The following is a 19,824-nucleotide window of genomic DNA, read 5'->3' on the forward strand; positions in this document are numbered from 1 at the left end:
CCAAAACTGTGAAAAAAACTAAAGCTGAATGTTTACCAAACACAAAAAAGCTCCCAGTTTTTTTTTATACCAACTTTTTTCAGAATCACCTCAGTACCAAACCAGGCTTATTCAACTCGTAATTTGGCAGAAAACTGTGAATTCCGAAATTTCGCTCTTTCGTTTTTCGATTTGTGTGCAACAGTTCGATACACAATGCAAACGTAGAGGATGACAATAACAGAGGGCAATGGAAAACGATCAAAGAAAGAAAACACCATGAACTCAAATCAGAAATTTATGAAGTTGCCGGCGAGTCCACCTATGTCTACAATACCTGCTATATAAATGCTGATGTGATGACATCAATTCACAGTCACTAGAGAACAATTTCTGTGTAAACTTATCGAAAAAAAATTAAAATAATTTCCGAACAATGCAATCAGCAGCATCTAACTAAATCCGCTCAATTTAACTCGATCATGTACTTTACCTAGAGTGCTTCGAAATCATATCGAGCATGTATCTGCTTTCTGAAGAATAGTTCACCTTATCTGCCTTCACCACGGTGATCTTCACCCTCTGCTCATCGCCATACATCTCCTCTTTGATTTTAAGCTTGAATAGAAACTGATTAAAGATGCTGCTCCGGACTATGTCTCCAAATCTTGATTCATCCTGCTCTTCGTACTTCAACAAGTACAGCGCCTTTGCTGAGCAACCTAAGATCTCTTCCCCGGCTTCCTGAAAAGCTGTCGCCCAAGTCAATCCAGTGTGGTCTTGAATTTGGGCTTGAAGGAGATATCTGTAGTCGCACTCCTCGAATTCTTGATTGCATCTGTCACATTGCCATCCACTGTTTCCTGACCTCGACACCTTTTTGTTGCACTGCCTATCCCCGATCATCAACGGACAAGCTGTGTAACAGAAAGAATCTGTTTTGATAAAAGAAATCGTCCCCTTCACAGTGACCCAGTCTGGCTTATCTGATCTTCCGAGACCTTCGTCCCTGATCTGAGAAACAGTTTTGCGTATCTCATTCTTAGTTCCTCCTGGAACAATGTCTTTAGAAATGGAGACTGAAGCAGTATCCTTGCCCCCTCGGTCAAACCAGTCTCTCAAGGTACGAGCATCAGAAATATCTGGGTTTATAAATAGCTGTGTAGAATGAATTGTTCCAACAGACTTGCCACTGAAATCATTAATCTTCCCAGCTTTAACGGCTAAAACTGGGGAAAACCCAGAAGCCAACATCTCTTCAAGCTTTTGACCTTCCCTGTTGCAGAAATCCCCCCAAAGGGTTACCTCAACGCTCTTGTCCGACCGGTCCTTTAGATTCAGAATTCTTCTCTGAGTTTCCATACCGTTCTTCCTCATGATAGGAACTGAAGGATTGACAGATATCACAATGCCAATAACATCAACAATAGAATTACTTTCAGCATTTTCAATTTCACTAATCGGCCTGAAGTTGAAGTTTTGCGCTGGTATGGAACCATCTTCATCAGGGCAGAGGTCCACGGTTGAACTTGCATCCAAAGTTATCTCCCAGTCATTCTTCAGATGGTTGAAATTCTTCTGGGCAGGTTTCAAGCTTCCCTTTGAAATCAAGTAAACTCTGCCAACCTCAATAATATCATAGAAGCGGTCAAGAACAGCATTGAAGCAGGTAACTCGTATTTCCCCTCCTTCAGAGTCAAGGAGGTCAAAAGAGAAAACTTTACCATCTCCTTTAGCATTATTATACCGACGGGGATCCCCCTTTGCTGTAACCCTTGCCTTGATGGCCCATCTTCCCTGATAAGGATTCAGAGCATTAATAGGAATAATCCGTGCTGGTGCCTCGTTCTTCATGATTGGGCCATGATTTTTGTAATGTGGAGGTGGTTGGTAAGGAGGCTGAACAGTAGCTCGAAAATTTGGCCCATCGTGTGGAGAGCTTTGAGGATGAAGACGAGGTCTGACGCTCGGCCTCTCAGAATGAGAAGTAGGTCTAAGATTCTGTACATTGTGAACAGGATTTTGCGAAATCATATGATTACCAGCTGATCGCTGAACACTGCCATTACGCAACGCATTTTGAGCAGCTGAATCAGGTGGACCATATGGTTTTGGATTCCCAATCACGTCAGAGTTCAGTATGATAGTTTCCATGTTCAGCACAACAATAACCCTGTACAGAGAGTACAATTCAAAGCTTGCTGCACACTTCGATACAGAAAAATGTAACAAATAATCATACGGAAACACATTCTTGTGTCGAAACACTGCCGACTCTTTACATTCATTCACAAGGTTTTGCAACTCACAATGATTTCAAGCTCTTCGGTTAATTTTTAAAATACAAACGGACTGCATTATAGCTTGTGATTAAGAAAAAATCATCCTAGCGTAGCGCAAATAACATTCTTCGTTTTTCGAGTTAGATGAACATCAAGCACAGAATTGCGACAGCTAACTTACACCATTCTACACAATCAAAATAAACTACTCAATTATTATATACAAGCTCATAAACTGATTCATCAAATTTTGAAATCTCAATTTCTTTATCGAAAATCGCATCTGATCATTGCTCAATCAACCACAGTTTTATCAGCTCAGATTCAGACTCCATAGCACTCATTTGGTTCCAAAATCTCAATTCAGATAAGTGAATTAGAACCCTAACATTATCACAAACACATTCTAATCACAAGCATAATCTCATCTAACAATCAAAATTAATTTTAATTAACCAAAACTGAAAACGAGAGAGAGAGAGAGATACGGACTGGCGGTTCTGGAGGACGGTGCTAATGTACTCGGTGAGCTGGACGACGGAGCCTATCTGGACTCGGTTGGTCTTGATTCGGTCGTTGAGCTGCGAAGAGATCATGGCATGCTGGCACGAAACGCCGTCGGAGACCATGAAACGGTACCTCTCCTGCGTGCCGATGAGCTTAATATCGACCACCTGCACCAACGGCTTCAAATTCACGTCGCCGCCTATCATCGCCGCGATGGCGTTCGGCGTCAGGTTCACCGGCATTTTGATAAACCCTAGTGATAGGCGTGTGTCGGCTCGAGGAGGACGCCGACGGCGAGGGAAGGTAGATTGGGAATTTGACGAGAGATAGACGACGGAGTGAGAGGCGGTTGTGTAATTGGCGGGGGCGTTTGGGAGGAAACGACCGAGTGAGAGAGGGATTTTGATTTTTCGAAACCGGTTTTCAGGGGTATTTGAAATTACAGTTATGTCACAGCCCTTCCAATTTTTTGTCTTCTTCCCGGCGCATTTGTCCAAATTGGAATGTGTGCTTTTAAAACCATATTATTTTTTGTTGGAAATTTATTAAACAAAATCTAAAATGTGAAAAAAATGATTTTTTTTTTTATCAAACAATATAATTTGTTAAATTAGTCGTCGACAAGATTCGAATTCATGCCGTTAGATAAGGACTTAACTTTTTTTCATCATTGTGATAAATGACCATTTGCCGAAAAAAATTATTTGAATTCATGTGAACATTCATTCTAGTCAAAGTTACAGACTAAAAAATAATCCAAAATACAAAAGACGACTATGATTTTTTTCTAAAGAAGGTAAGAATGGCCTCATTGAATTATAAAAGTCTTGAATTATGTCTAGTTTAAATATGAGATAAACAACTATCCTTATGATTATATCAAGAGTCCGAATGATTTCTCTACTTTGCATGCCCGTTAGCAATAAATAAATATGCAACTAGTGACTCTTTGGGGGCTCTTATATTATATAGGACTCACTTCTGCTCGTAAATGTTTTAGCTAAGAGCTTTTACTAAAAGAATTTAGAAAATTCTAATTAAGCGCCCAAGTTCTCCCTAGATAAACAGGCTTCTTCAAAAAATACTTTCGGTGGTGTAAAAGCACTTTTAATCATTCTAAAAGCAATACCAAACACGTCTTTAAATCTTTTCTTAAATTTTAATTTCGCCGCAGGATCAAATTCTTTCGTTTTAGTTCAGAATTGCAAGTTTAACAAAATTGAGCGAAAAAGGAAGAAGAAAAAAATACAAGATGGAGCAAAAGAAGCAGCCTCAAACAAAAGACGGGAGGGATAAATTTTAAATAAAACCGTCCTAGTGTAACAAAATTTGAGAAACGCATCGGCCCATATTTTGGTGCGGAAAAATTGACACAGGAAACCAATATGAATGAAGAAGTCGACACTCCCAAGTTACAAAAGAAAAAATGGATGAACATCTCGGAACATATATGATGGACTTCAAGCCACAATCGGGACGGGGGCCTCGACCTCAGTTGGGGCTAAAAAAGGCTCTGCAACAGGGGCAGCTAGTGCCGGCCTGATATATACGTCCTCCTTCGGTTGGTGAATTGTAACAAGGTCGGGTAAGGGGGTCTTGGGGCCTTGCTTGCCCTTGGGATCCCAATCGAGCATAATCTTGACCTTAATACCAAGCACACCCTGTATGCAAATGTATGAGGCGATCAGTTGATTAATAACGGCGAATGATTTGGACAGAACAAAACCGGCCCATGAAGCACAATAAGAAGAAGAAGAAGAAAAAACAGGTGAGCGGGACAAACCTGTCTAAGGAGGACGTGCCTCACAGCAGAATCAATGTATTCGTTGACTGGCTGACCAGAAGAAATCATGTATCCGTCTTTGAATTTCATGGACTTGGCTCGCGCAGCCCTTAGCTTTCCACTAATGATCACCTGTTAACATACCAGTATCAACTGTTAATGTACCAATAAAATATAACATCAAGTTAAAATTGCAACAGGAAAATCATAGCTGAAAACTGCTAATAACCAACCTCACAACCCTTTGCTCCACTTTCCATGACAAATCTCAAAACACCGTAGCAAGCCCTGAAAAGAACAGTCATTGGCGGATTAGTTACCGGACATCTATTTGACAAATTAAAATGCATACCAATATGGAGTCAATTAATAAACATAACTGAGATCATTGGCAGTGCCACCATTTAGATAAACATAGAAAATCACTCGCCCTCGCCAACTCAAAGATAAGATTTCAGAGCCACTGATTAAAAAAATAGCCTGATTACTAGAAATCACGGTTCGACCGACCATCAGTGCCTTTGTTTATACTTCTGAATGAGTGCCAAACCTACCTAAAGTAAGAGTTGATTACAAATATGTTCCCTCCCCAAGGTTACTGCATGAAAACAAGGGCATTTCACAAGGAATATCTCACGGAGGAAGTCAATCAATTTTGTCAACTTCCGATACAAATTTGCTATGAAAACACCAATATACTTTGTAGATGACATGACACAAAGCCACTGATCCCAAAAGAATGAGAGCCTAGAGATTACAGTTTCACAAAGCATCGTTGCCTTTATTTCCAGTTCAAAAAGAGTACCAGAAACCACAGGTGAAACTACCAGTAATGGTCCATTATAAACATGTACCCTCCCCAAGGTAACTGCATGAAAGCAAGAGCATTTCACGAGCAATATCTCATGGAGGTTGTCAATCACTTTTGTCAACTTCCGACACAAAATTGATATGAAAACACCAAAATGCTTTGTAGATGACATGACACAAATCACAACACCAGTGATTCCAAACAATAGCCTGATTACTAGAAAAATAGATCAAAATGAGTGTCAGATACCCCGGGCCCGACTAACAGTAATGATCCACGATAACCATGTACCCTCCCTAAGATTACTACATGAATATGAACATTTCACGGGATTATCTCACGGAGGATGTCAATCAATTTCGTCAACTTCCGACACAAATTTGGTACAGAAACACCAATATGCTTTGTAGATGACATAAGACCAAATCTAACAAATTGGAAAAGTTATCACTATATGTTTGAAATAAAAACTACATCCAATTACCAAAAAAATTAATTTGAAGTCCCATTCCCAATCACTTTAAATGGAATACCATTGGACTACATATAACTATGGTGAAAGTACACAGGTAGCAACGATTAACCATTTACCCTCCGCACGGTTACCGCATGAAAGAAAGTGACTTTCATGAGGATGATGGAATGGAGGATATGAATCAATTTCGTCAACTTCCGACACAGAGTTGGTATGAGAACACCAATCTGCTTTGTAGATGACATACCCACATCTAAAGAAAGCCAAATCAGAAATACAAATGCTGCACATTTTCAACATACAAAATAAACAATGTACCTATTCCCCATCTTTCACAAACAATGCACATTTTAATAATAGTTCTAGACTATCTAATAAATTGACTCGGCATTCGATCAGTAACAAACTAGAGTTTTGAGATGGGATCATATACCTGCGGACGGCAAGGCCACCGAGAAGCTTGTAACGGAGAGACTCGGCCTGAGCAATAGCGCACAGCCCTCTGTTGTTAACCTTCTCAGCGTAAAGCTCAACGCTGTTTTCTGGAAACTTAAACCTCTTCTGTACAACAGAGGTTAGCTCCCTAATCCTCCTCCCCTTCTCTCCTAAGAATCACAATACAATGCCCACAAATCAAGCAATTATTTAACATAAAACTTAATTAAATCACAAAAACATCGATTACTCATTTCAAATGAGAACCATACCGAGAACGTTTTGGGTTCGGGTGGCTCGGATGATGATCTCGGTTCGCATCGGCGTAACCCTAACTTCAACGCCGGAGTAGCCGTCTTCGGCGAGCTCTCTCGTCAGCACCTCGTTCAGCTCGGCGAAGAAAACGCCGTCGGCGACGAACTGCAACCAAAAACAAAGACGAGAGCTTTAGTTGAAAATGAGAATGATTTTCTCGCTTTTCTCGGGAAACAAACAGGGGAGGAGAGGGGCTGACCTTTCGCTTCTTGCTCATTTGGGTCGCAGTCGCCATGGTTGTGGGTGTGAAAGTTGCAGAGATGGGATCTGAAATGTGGTGGCGGGAGCTCTGAAAACCCTAGCTCTCGTTTGGCACCGGGTTTTGGGGTTAAAGGATATGAGGGGGTTTATATGTATAGGTGGAGATTGATCGGACGGTTAGATAATGGACGGATGAGATTTGTCCTAGGCTTCATTTTCCATATAAAAAAAAAAAAAAACTAACACAAGACTTCAGTTTTCACTTTTCACTTTGTTGGAGCATGTCATGACTTCAATCTCATGGTCATGGATTTAGTTTTTACCATAACAACATCGTTCTAAGTTAAATCTCATGAACAACAATAGTTGATAAAAAAACGTCAATTAGAATTCAAAAACATATATTAGATTGGACTATTCAAGTTTACACCTCTTTCAACATTGAGAAAGTAATTGCCAAGATTTATAGTTAGTAACAAAATTAGCAACTTTGTTGGAACATCAATGTTTCTTCTTGGTCAGATGTAATCAAGAAAAGTGTTCGTGTTCACCAACGGAAATGGAAGATTCAAACTTCAAACCTACATACAGTAACATTGAAAGCTTGTTGTCACAAAATGTTCTTTTTTAGACATGGAGTATAGGTTTGTGTTAAACCACACAATACATAATATAACAACTAGATTTTCCACCTACAAGTAACAAAAAGTACCACTATACCAACGGTTGGTGAGATATGTGTCGCCTTACGCATCAACTATTGTGAGTCAGGCAAACATGACCTTAGCAAACTCAATTTTTTGGACCTTGAGGCCCAAAAACAAAGAAAGTAGCCCAAAATTTTATTTTTGGGCTATAGTTTGTGGTAAATTATAATGGACCACTGTCCGCCAGTCCATGTCTAGAAGATTTGGGTTGTGTAAGTAGAAACTGTGCGGCCCAAGTCCTTCCATTATGTTCTTAGCTGAAGAGAAATTTTGAAGGTAACATTGGTACAAATTGTTTAAACGTGGGTTAGGACTATAGAGGATCCAATTATTAAAGGTGCGACTAGAGAGTAAGTTGATTATCGAGGGGAACGAGGCTAAAGTCAATACAACCAATAAATAAGCTGAACGAAAACCTAACTTAGTTAATTGAAAGTTCCAGAGTCTAATTTCAATAGGCAAATTGATTGGGTATGATTCAAAGAAGTTAACATACTATATACCTCATTTATATGGTGAAAGAAGTGTGTATTTTGCATAAGTTTTAGGGGATATATTTATGGAAACTTTAACGAAAAGCTCCCGGTACTGTTCATTTTAACAAAAAACCACATTTTTACACTAAAATGTCAATCATGGTACTATTCACTTTACCATTTATTTTGTCTTTATCGTTAAAACTCAAAGTTTTTAAATCATTTTCATTAGTTTTCCTTATATTTATACTTAATGACATTGATATCTTATAAATAATAAAATACAGATTGTTGAATCTTGGGAGACAAACGCCTATCAAACTACAAACACAAGAGTATGACGAAATTCTGTCTTCAAGACACTGTATTCGTGCAAGCTTGGAGATTGTCAGCTCTCTACATATTATTGTTTTTCATATTTTCTCATAGTGCTGCACATGATATTTGTTAATATCCAAATTATTTGGGGCTCGATGAATCTGTCGACCCACCACCAAACTTCTTTCCTTAGGGAAAAAGAAACAAAGTGGGGAACTTAAGGGACTAACATCATCATTACTGGCATTGTCATTAGGGCATAAATAGGCCTTTTCAAGTATGGGAAGTCGATTATTATAATCTCATTACCTAATTTGGTTCAATTAATAATGATTTAGAGGGAAATGTAAAATTACATAACCAATTGGTCTAACGACATTTAAACTCCTCATGGTTGAATGAGGTTTCATGTTCAAATCACTAGAGTGCAAGGATGATATATATTTAACAATTTATAGTAAGTTTGATTAGTTTTTCTTTAATATTACTCAACATTGAGTGTTTCGTAAAATGAATGGTTGAAAATGAAAATAGAAAATCTAATAATCATATAAAATCAAATTTAACGACTAAAACACTAGTAATATTGCTTCGTAGCATTGGAACTATACCCAAGTTTCATGTTCAACTCGCCAAGATACGAAGAGAGTACACGTTTAGAGTGAGCTTGATGCTAAATTGTGATTCATTGTGACTTTTTGTAAGTCGATTAATCAAAGAATTGTAAAACTTTGTCAAAAGGGGAAAACTGGACATTATGGGCTCCCTTCCAACCTGCAGTTTGCTGGAAATGCAAGGAACACAAAAGAAGGAATGGGCACAAAAGTAGATTCCCACTGCAGAATTGCACATGTTATAGCAATGTTTAATTTGTCTGGCCTGGTTTATTAGGCGACCAATTATATCTGGTATTTCTAGTTTTTCTTTTTCTTAATGATAATTTATTATTATACACTAAAGTACATAAAGTGGTCCAAATGCAAAGTTAAGCACAAATTAAAGATGTGGACAGCCAAGCAACAAAATAAAGGGTCTAATACAAGGATTTAAGCCCAAAACAAACGAACAAATCCTAAGAATCGGAACTACTCGTCTACCGCAAGAACTGCCGTCGTCGTCATTAGCAACCAAGGAAGAGGCCAAGAACAAGCCTCGATAAAAAATCTTTAGAGGATGGGGTTCGAGCTTCGTATCCGTTTCAATGTGTGTCATTCTCAATCGATCAAGGAAAGGGTCAAAATTGAGCTTAGGTCCATCTGTTGACCACTGTAGACTCGAAGTCCACATATGTGGTAAGGATGAGGATGAGGATGAGGATGAGCATGAGCAACAATATGAGGCAAAGAAAAAGCCGAAATTGAAAAATTTATGGCCCAATACAATTATGTATTTTTTTTTTAAATATAATTAGACATTTATTTATATGTTATATAAAAAATTTCATTGGCCCCCGTCTAGACGTATAAGCGCTAAGGCTCTCACTTAGATGCCCAAGCGCTAGACCTCTACCTGCCACTAGCCTAGTGCCTTTTAGAATCTTGGGTTTCAGAGAAGAAGAAGAAGATGGGGTGGGTGTGCCAGTGATGAAAGGAAGAGGTGGAGGAAGATGGAAATCGATTGAAAATTTTATGACAAATCTTGTTAGGGTTTTTTACTCTTTCTTTTTTCTCGTTGTCTGCTCTCTTGCCCAAACAAAAACCAAGCTTCCTTGTCGTCAGCCCTTATTTCAGTTGAGGTCGGTGGCAACCCCTCTCTTTTTTGAGTGTTTTTATTTTTTTTCTCAATTTTCTGAGCTTCTTATTTTTTAGCGATTGTCTCACATTTGGATGTTTTCTTCTTATCGTTTTTCTTCATCCTCTTCCTCAATCTTCTAATTTTCTTGGCCTAAAGTTTTCAAAACTTTTATCCTAGTTTTTCCGAGTGATTGTCTCAAATTTGAATGTTCTCTTCTTGTCTTAGTTTTTCCTCACCCTCCTTTTCTATCTTCTAGTTTTCTAACCCCTTTGTGATTACCTTAATTTTTCACAATAAACAAAGCATTCCATATTTGTTAATTAATTGTACGATCATGTTTATAACAAAGCATTCCATAATCGTTAATTAATTGTACGGCCATGGTTTAGCAGGTTAATTGTTAGTTTATATATTAAACTTGATCAAGTGGATTACTAAGCAAAAGAACTTTTTTATTTGCATTGTTGGCCGGCTCGTATTAGGCGCGATTTGACGGTGCGATCAAGATTATTGTCGCTAATTATAATTAGCACATGTGATCATTATATGTTTAATGTTGTTGATTAGCTGTTGTTCTCATTGTTCATGTTTATTCTATAAAATCTAATTAGGCATGGCCGCATGAGACATACCGTGTTTTGGTTACAAGGATTAGTGTGATCTTATGCAATGTTTAGATGAATCTTCCCGTGGAATATGCACAACTAAGCGGACATACCGTGTTTTGGTGCTTAACGCTCACATACGAGGTCGTAGTTGCCTAGCACAATTTAGGGACAAGCTGACACCTACCATGGATTCAAAGCGAACGTATGACTATTATATAGGTTTTACAGTGAGGAGTTGGTATGTTCGAAAGAGAACTGATTTTTAAAAATCTTTATTTTTTTGTCCCCTCACACCTTTTATTTTGCCTCATTTTAATTTACTTACACTTTATCCACATTACTTACCCTTTGTGAATTCGTCACTCTACAATTGTTGATTGGAACACTTCGAACGTCCGGTGTCCACGTTCGATATCCGGATCGAAGTGTGTCAATTTAATATCATTATACCGGTACGATATATTCGACATAATCTACCCACTCAGGTGAGCGTTTTCATAACTTTAATTTATTTTTCAGTTGATCTAACCCCTCCATTGAATATTCAAAAATCCAAAAACCATTTGCAGCAATCACTCATGTGGGCCCCTGCTCCAAAGATCAGGAAATTAGGTTGCAAAATAAATGGGTCCATCAACAGAGACATGTACTCAATCAGAGAAAGTGAAATAGATGCCAAGGAATCATCAACTTGAGAATAGCCATAAAGGATATTTATTGCTTAAAGGCAATAAGTAAATTATAGGAGAGATTCGTAAATATAACCGGGTGTATATCGTCTTATTAGGATCTCTTTCAGCATACGACATGAGTGGAAGATAAGAGAGACTATTGGGAGTATACACTCGATTTCAATACAAAAAGTTTCTTTAGTGGGAGAATCACTTCTGTGTATATTGATGACATGCTAGCGTTATTTAAAGTCAATCACACGTTGCCACTTGTCTTTATTTTATTTTTTTCGTACATCAGTGCATACTTCAAAATATCAATAACGTGACGTCCTAGATGCATAAAATATCTATGAGAGTGGAGGGAATAAGCGTAGGATGGGGATTCTTTCCCCTCCTCTCGTCCTCCCACAGTATTTTTTCTTCTTCTTTCTCTCTCTATTTTTTCTTCTTTCTCTTTTTGCAAAGATAAAATCTTGAACATTTAAACAAAAAAACAGAGAAAAGAGAAGAAAAAAAGAAAAGAGACAATCCTTGTCCAAAAGCGTAGGCATGGAGAAGTTAAGTTCAATCTACGAGAGAGAGAGAGAGAGAGAGAGGGGGGGGGGGAAGCTTTGGGGCCCCTGTCATGTTGTTGGGGGTCACTGTTTATACATATCTGTCTGTCTCTTGGAACTATAGTGCTTTGTTTTAAACTACCTATGGAATACTTTATTTTCTCTATCAGTACAATCAAAAGGACTGTCATTGGTCACAGCAAATATAATAAAATTTATATAAAAAAAATGGAAAAACTGGTCAAAAAAGCTCATCATCCCTTATCTGAGATTCTGTTCCTGTGGTGGTGTGTGATTGGGAACCAAAAAGATTAATCTAAAAGCTGCTTTTACTTCCAATTATTTCAGAGCATCTTCACACAGATGTATGTATCATACGCCTGTAAAACTATGTACCCAAACACAAGTTCACCACATTTCACAGCTGAAAACAATAAGAAAATCCATAAAAACAGCATAAAGAAGTGTGGGAAAAAGCAGTTTTGGCTTCATGGGAAGCAGATTACAGAGAAAACTCTCTCTCTCTCTCTCTCTCTCTCCAGTTCTTAGTTAAAATCAAGAAGAAAACTTTGAGAAAAAGGGGAATAAAGGGTTTTTGTTTCTGTGGAAGAATTTGCATCAAAAGTTAATCTTGAACCCTTGATCAAAAAGGAGATTCATCATTCATAGATAGATAGTCCTTTTTGACAACAACAAAAGTTAAAATAAAAGCTGTACAGCTCTTAAGGAATATATCAGCACTCTTTAAATTCCCTGAGAAATTATATGGTTCGACTCTAACAATGTGCTTCTCCATCTGCACTCAAGTTTGGATTATCCTCTCGGTGATTTGTATTTGATTAATTAGAATATCGCTCAAATTAAGAGAAAGAGAAAGACGAACACAGATAAACGAAAGGGCAAATATAAACTTTTATTACCAATTAAGAAGATATGGAATTACACAAACACAGCTTAACTTCTTTTTATCTCTTCAATTAGATCCACAGTTACAGACTTACATTGAAACAGCAATTCTGGGGAATTATTATCTAACAGATACAGCGGAGTTTACAGAATCTGATCAATTTTTCTCCTTTTTTTCTTTCTACCATCTCAACATGCAAAAGAATTAGGAAGACAAATTATAATCTCTCTCTCTCTCTCACTTTCTCTCTCTAAGCAGGCCTAATTCTCTTGTGCCCAGCTTTTCCATCAGACTTCAAAGCCCCACTGGAATCTCCTCCCTCAGAAGAAGTATCCATGGATTTGGTGAAGGAGCTTGAGAGATCAGCATAAAGATCAACCACTCTCCTGATGTTGTTGTTGAGCTCCCTGATCAGACCCACATTTCTGCTTAAATTGTCAGGGATTTTGGATTCATGGTTGTGATTAATCTCATTTATCAGCAGCCTGTTTTGGTCCAAGATATTCTGCACTTGCACAAAGCTCTTCTGAAACGTCTGCAGAACTTTTCCATCAATTTGCGTGCTGCCATTGCCAAGCCCTGAGAATGTGTCACCCTCCATTGATTGAATTAAATTAAAACTCTTTTATTTTCTGAGGACTCAGAAAAATTCGGATCAGATCAGAACCAGTCCTGCAAGATCAAGAACAGAAATAGAAGAAGATTGTGATGATGGTCGAAAAAAGAAAAGAAACCCCAATAAGCAAAATTGGAAAAGAAGCATTCTTTAATCCAATTTAAGATAAAGTTCTTATCTTTTAGTTTTTTACAAACACCCACAATCATAACTTCTTATCTGAACATGCTTGCACTAACCAAAACACCCAAAGAAAAAGTAGGAAAGTGATTTCCGCACTCTCGTTCTCTCCTTTTGCTACACTTATCACCTTGTCTTTGTCCCTTGATTATGCTTTAACGAGTGTCAGAAGAGAAAAAGAGAGTGCTATAATCACTTCCAGAACATAAGTGTACACGAGACAGTTTCTGTGGAAAAAATCATGACCTCCGAGGGTTCTTCTTTTCCACGGGAGAATCAGAAAACAGACATGAGTTTTGCTGTGATTATAATTATTATTATTGTTTTTATTATTGTTTTTATGTGATTTATGATAAGATGGGGGAAAAAGCAGATCCCATTTCCACAAAAGGGAACCTTTTATAATGTACTAAGAAAATACCCAACTAAAGCTCAGAGTTCCCAAAGAAGAATCTCAAACACCCAAAAATTAAAATAAATAAATAAAAAATAAAAAGTCAGTCAATGATGCAGAGAAGATGAGGCCATGAGGGTACTACTGCTGCAGATACAAACAGCATTCTTTGATCTTTCCAGACAAAAGTACAAGAACAAAATTAAATCTCTTAAATCACAATTAAATCAATTAAATACCCCAATTGGGTTAAGTTAACAACCAAAAAATAAAAAAAATCTAAATTGGGTTTTTACAAGAAATTTAAAAAATAGCAGAAACCAGAACTAATTGGGAATTCGGAGGTACATGAAAATTTGCAAAAACTCCTGAAGTGGAAAACAATACTGAATAAAGTAAGAAAAAAAATAATGCCTGTAATAAATAAATATAAATATCTTCACAATCCAAAGTTACACACCAAGAAAATATCTCAAATTTCCATTTGGGAAGAACCAAAAAATCCAGAAATCCACAACAAAGATCAGAACTTTGGAGGAAGAACAAGAAGCCGACATGGTCAATGTGTTAGCAGAAGAAAATTAAACAAAACCCATAAATTCAATATACAAAAAATACATATAATCCAGCTAAACAAAAAAATCCTTTTGTGTTTTTTTATTCAACCATGTTTTCTAAATACATAATTAAATTACAATAAATTCGTACCTTGAAAATCTGGAACATTATATTCTGCGAAAAGACAGAGGTTGAATGGAGGAGGAGGAAGACGACGACGGAATCCGAAAAAACGCTGCAAAAGATTGGCGATTGAATCGAATCTCCGGAACAGGAGAACAGAAAGAGAGGAGAACAGAACAGAACACCACACCACACCTCTGAATTCTGAAAATTTTTAGAGAGAGAGAGAGGAGAAGAGAGAATATGTAGATTTGACAGTCACGCTCACGCTCGGACCCCCTCTGAGTGTGTCGAAATATTTTAGCTCTCTTAATATATTGTTGTCGTATAATAGTATAAAATCCATATCTACCTGTTATTTCCCTATTTTATTTTAGGGCGCATTTTGTTCACCACTTTGAAATAGTGTTAACGTCGTCTTACTTATTATTATTGAATTAGTTTAAATTTTAAAATTTATGTTTGCATATTATATAGATCTTAAAATTTAATCTTATCCGATCTTTCTAAATAGGGTGGAGAGAGAATTTTTTCAATGTATTTAGAAAGCGGCTCATTATACCAAGTGTCATAATACAAGTGATTAGATACGTGAATAATTTTTTTTAACAATTTGAAGTATGATACTTGAAGTACCGAACCGTGTTCACGGCACATTAAAAAAAATTTCAAGGGTGGTTAACATTACCAATACATTAGGTTGGTAAGTAAAAATATTTCCTTTATTTTATTTTGGATATATTTCCTTTATTTTATTTTGGATTTAGTTGGGATTTGCTTGTGTGTTTCCTCATATCCTAAAATGAGTTGTCTATTGGTCTATTTATGAGCCACGTTGCTAGTGATTGATGATGGAATCTGCAATTGCTACCTGAATTAAGGTATCTAAATGATTGACCACGTTGCTGATCACACCTCTAATATAACCGAGTAATTTACTGTAATAGAATCGGTTGATATACTCACCACATTTGTAATATAGCCATTTAATTGACTAACCACATCTATATACATTGTAATTTGTAATAGAGTCGTTAGCACTCATCTCTCTGTATCACTTTGTAGTACACAATCAAATGTTGCATATAAGTTTCTTGCTTGAGAAAGTCTCATTGCTCTTAAAAGGCGATTGTCACTAGGTAAGCGTTCTTTAATTTTTGTGCCATGTGTGAAACCACATTTTTCTCATTTAATAAGCAATCATTTTGTAATTTCTCGTAAAGTTGCGATTGTTGTATTTTGTTTAATTAATAATAGTTGCCTTTTACCCTCACCCTCCCTCTATTTTATAATTTCATGTGAATAAAAGATATGAATCATTAACCATGTGTAAGACATGCATAAGATTTATCCGTAATGTAGTCTATAAACTCGTCTATGTATTAATGATTGAACTTTTAGAATTTAAGAACCGACTTGTTTTAGACTCTAAAGCAATGTTAGTTAGGTTTGCATTTACATGCGAGATTCATCTGATATATACATGGAAAGTCTCTCAAGGGTTGGTTTACGTATGTTTTTGCTTGAAAGAAGTTTTGGTTTTGTGTGTGAATTAGATCCATATTTTTCAGGATGTTTTCTTTGATCTTAAAACACAATTTCCTTTCAATTTTCAATTGCAACATTGTACCTCTAGTTTTATACATATTGCACGTAGTGTAATGTAATACTAATGACGGGTCAGGATTTTCTTCAGATACTTTCTATCCAGCTTTTCCTGATCCTTTATGGCGCGTTTACGTAACGGTAAAATATGAGGAATTGAATTGAGGAGGAGTTGGAATGAGGAGAAGTCAGAATCAAATTCTTGTTGAAGTTGTTTACTTAAATGTTCTTGAATCATAATAGAATTCCATAAAGCTGTTTACTAATTCAGTAGAATCGGAATATAAACCAGTATGATTACTAAAATGCCCTTGTCCCAAATCAAATATTTTATATACTTTAAGGGGGCGTTTATTTGCCCTCACTAAAGTGTACTGGACTGGACTAGACTAAGGGTTAGTCCAGTCCCATGTTTGGACAGGGACTAGGTTTAATGAGACTAAGTCTCACTCGCCTAGACTAAATCAAGGACTAGCTGGTCTTAGTGAGAACCCTTGAAAACCATGGGACTAGCTAAAACTATCCCTTCTCTCCTCCTCGCCCTGCTCCTCAACCACTCACCCTCGAAAACCATTGGACTAGATGCTTTTCACAACCAATTTTCATATAAAATACCAAATTGAAGATGGGAGTGAGGGGATTACGATTCTAATTGAATCGAGGCCAAAAGGTGGTCGGAGGTGGCCGAAAAATGGCCTAGAAGTCTTGGCCGATATGGGTTTTATCGAATCCATGACAGGTTCGAGCATGCAAAGCTCGGATATGGGACCAGAGATGGGGAAGAGTTTGTTAGTGGTGCAAACCTCATCTAATCCGAAGAGGTTTAGTCGGAAAACTCGTCGGGAAACTTGCAACTCATCGAAAAAAATGGAGCTATGAGGGTTCCATTTGACTAGCGCAGAGCTAGAGAGAGAAATGGAGGGGATAGAGAGATACAGACTAAAATCGAGAAGGAGGGAGGAGAAATAGGCTGGAATCGAGAGGTTTTATCTGGGGATGAAATCGAGAAGGAGGGAGGAGAAATAGGCTGGAATCGAGAGGTTTTATCTGGGGAGGAAAATATTGGAACGGAAAAGGGAGAAAAAGAGGGAGAAAAAGAGGGACATAATGGGACGGTAAGGGAGGAATAAAGGGATAAAAAAATAGGATAAAAATAAAATATTAATAATTATGGATTAAATAATATAATATTAGAGTTTGTTAATTACCCTGCTTGTTACTGCACCAAACGCTTCATTAAGTTAGTCCAGCTTAGTCTAGTCTAAGTCAGTCAAACTTAGTCCCTGAGGCTAGTCCAGTCCGAGACAGTCTGGTACAACAAACGCACCCTAATGGGTTTATAAGGGATGGTCTTGGAAATAAAAAAAATAAGTGAGGGCATAAAGGGAACAAAAGTGTCAATCTGATTACCTAAACAATCAGGAATTGGATTACCACCAATATCTAGGGGATCCAATTCCACCAATACATGGAATTGAATTCCAAAATTTGTGTGGGCCCCACTGCTTTTTTGATTCATCCATGTTTAGTAAACACCGGAGTACTCCGTAATCAGAATTCAATTCCACATTATCATTCCGATTACGGATACGTAAACACGCCCTTAATTCTCTACATTCTTCGATGGGTGTTGGCCCCGATTACCGACCCACCATGCCCACACCATCGTCTTCTGGCCTCTGGTTGCCCAAAACTAGAACCAAGTAATCCCAGATAGAGAGATAAGAGAGTCGGAGATAGAGAGAGAGTGTGAGGAGGGGGAAGAAGATAAACAAGAAAAAGGGCAAAAAAAATAAAATCATTAATATTTTACTTTTCGATATTCGATTGAACGGGTATAATTGAAGGATTCTAAAAGTCTCATATTCCTCCAATGACATGTCCTGCCGTATCATTAAAAAAATTGATGCATTTGATTCTCAAACCAAAATAGAAAAATACACATCTAGCCTTTACTTTAAGAAGACTATGAAAGTCAACAAAGTTAGCTTTTCACTTTCACGCCCATCTTTGAATTCAAGGTAGTGGAAGTTTTTACAAAAAAAGTGTGTTAAAGGGTTGTATAAAAAATGGGTGTTCTATCATCCTAATCTTATATGTATAATATTCACAAAACTTTCATCATCTTTGGTGCACTTAAGAAGAAGAACGAGAGTTTGGAGACGTGTAGAAAATAGAATTCTATATCACGCGTACAAAATAAAATACAATTAATATTTGAGAGATTTTACTTTTAACATCACCAATATATTTTGTGATAAAATTTTAATAATAGGTAGTTAAGTTAGGTCAATATCGATCATGTTACTAATGAATCATATTGGATCTAAAAAGATGATCAAGTATAACCACATTATTTTGGTTATCCATGTCCTTCTCATCCGCTCAGAGTTTGAATTCTCTTCGCAAAAATATCATCCTTATATTTTTTTTTTTCGTAAAAAATTTGAATTAAGGAAAATTATGACATCCAACTTTTCATTTTTCTAAAGGAAAAATGTATGACTTGATCATGCTCAATTATCTACTACACACACTGCTAGAGTTTGGATCTTATGCTTAATAAAAAAAAATATAAAAACACTACAATGGTAATTAGAAATTTTTATTTCTTTGCTCTAACCAGCTGAGCAACCTGAACCACTTTCTTAAAGTATGTTTTTTTCGTCCCTTTTAGAATTGGATTCGAACCAAACTCATGTCCCAGCTCTTAATTTTGTTTCGATTGTCCCATCAGAAAATAAATAAATAAATAAACTATGGTATATCTAAAAGCTTGACTAATCAGGTGAAGACGCGTGTCCTCCGAGGCTCGGGAGATCTGCAAGTTTGGTTCCAAACCTAACCAGGTCCCTAGCCTGCTGATTTGCTGCTGATGCTCTTCCCGCAGCAGTTCTTTCATTCAATCAAAGTGGACCCACTCTCTAATATCATGCTTCGACATTATTATATAAATAATTAATTATTCTTAATTTCCTCGTGAAAAATTAGAAAAAAAAAAGTTTTAACGAAAAACCCACGGTACTGTTCATTTTAACGAAAACCCATATTTTTATACTAAAAAGTCAAACATTGTACTATTCACTTTACCTTTTATTTTGTTATTATCATTAAAACTCAAAGTTTTCAAGTCATTTTCATTAGTTTTCCTAAAAAATAATAATAATAAAAGAGGGTCTTAAAGAGGAGAAACTTTTCATTGTGACCAGAACACGAGTGGTACAACACGTATTTTTATATAAATTGTGAAAAATTTTATTTTTAAAGTTCTCAACTTTTTAACACATATATCCTACCATTTGTATAATGACACATATGTATCATCCCGTGTTCCGATCACACTGAAAAATCCCTTTTTAAAAAGGTGTATCCTATGGACACGCCATTCAAGACCAATATTTTGTTTGTTGCTATCTAGTGTGAAGAGATTGTTCGGTTTGTTCAAAATACGAAGTGTTACATTACATGTCATTATACAAGTGAATAAACACTTAAAAAATAAAAATTTTCTCTATTTATATAAATGACATGTGGATATAGTGTATCACTCTTTTTTTAGGCACACTGAGAAATTTGTCCACA

At 36.8% G+C, this 19,824-nt stretch overlaps 3 protein-coding genes across 3 annotated transcripts; all 3 read right to left on the minus strand.

Moving 5' to 3' along the window:
• Window positions 1-259: 259 nt before the first annotated feature.
• LOC126606558 (replication protein A 70 kDa DNA-binding subunit A-like) lies at window positions 260-3,215 on the minus strand. Its single transcript, XM_050273960.1, has 2 exons — window positions 2,754-3,215; window positions 260-2,152 (listed from the first exon to the last, which is right to left on the minus strand). The coding sequence occupies exons 1-2, from the start codon at window positions 3,008-3,010 to the stop codon at window positions 469-471; spliced, it is 1,941 nt and encodes a 646-aa protein (XP_050129917.1). The 5' UTR covers window positions 3,011-3,215; the 3' UTR covers window positions 260-468.
• An 825-nt stretch (window positions 3,216-4,040) lies between these two features.
• Window positions 4,041-6,941, minus strand: LOC126606587 (40S ribosomal protein S3-1-like). Its single transcript, XM_050273986.1, has 6 exons — window positions 6,787-6,941; window positions 6,545-6,692; window positions 6,271-6,442; window positions 4,785-4,839; window positions 4,552-4,683; window positions 4,041-4,429 (listed from the first exon to the last, which is right to left on the minus strand). The coding sequence occupies exons 1-6, from the start codon at window positions 6,820-6,822 to the stop codon at window positions 4,229-4,231; spliced, it is 744 nt and encodes a 247-aa protein (XP_050129943.1). The 5' UTR covers window positions 6,823-6,941; the 3' UTR covers window positions 4,041-4,228.
• Window positions 6,942-12,753: 5,812 nt separating this feature from the next.
• Window positions 12,754-14,935, minus strand: LOC126606594 (protein ELF4-LIKE 3-like). Its single transcript, XM_050273988.1, has 2 exons — window positions 14,665-14,935; window positions 12,754-13,438 (listed from the first exon to the last, which is right to left on the minus strand). Exon 2 carries the CDS (start codon window positions 13,365-13,367, stop codon window positions 13,017-13,019), a length of 351 nt encoding a protein of 116 aa, XP_050129945.1. The 5' UTR covers window positions 13,368-13,438; window positions 14,665-14,935; the 3' UTR covers window positions 12,754-13,016.
• Window positions 14,936-19,824: the final 4,889 nt, after the last annotated feature.

This window comes from Malus sylvestris, chromosome 2, assembly GCF_916048215.2.
Source record: "Malus sylvestris chromosome 2, drMalSylv7.2, whole genome shotgun sequence".
Taxonomy (NCBI): Eukaryota; Viridiplantae; Streptophyta; class Magnoliopsida; order Rosales; family Rosaceae; genus Malus; species Malus sylvestris.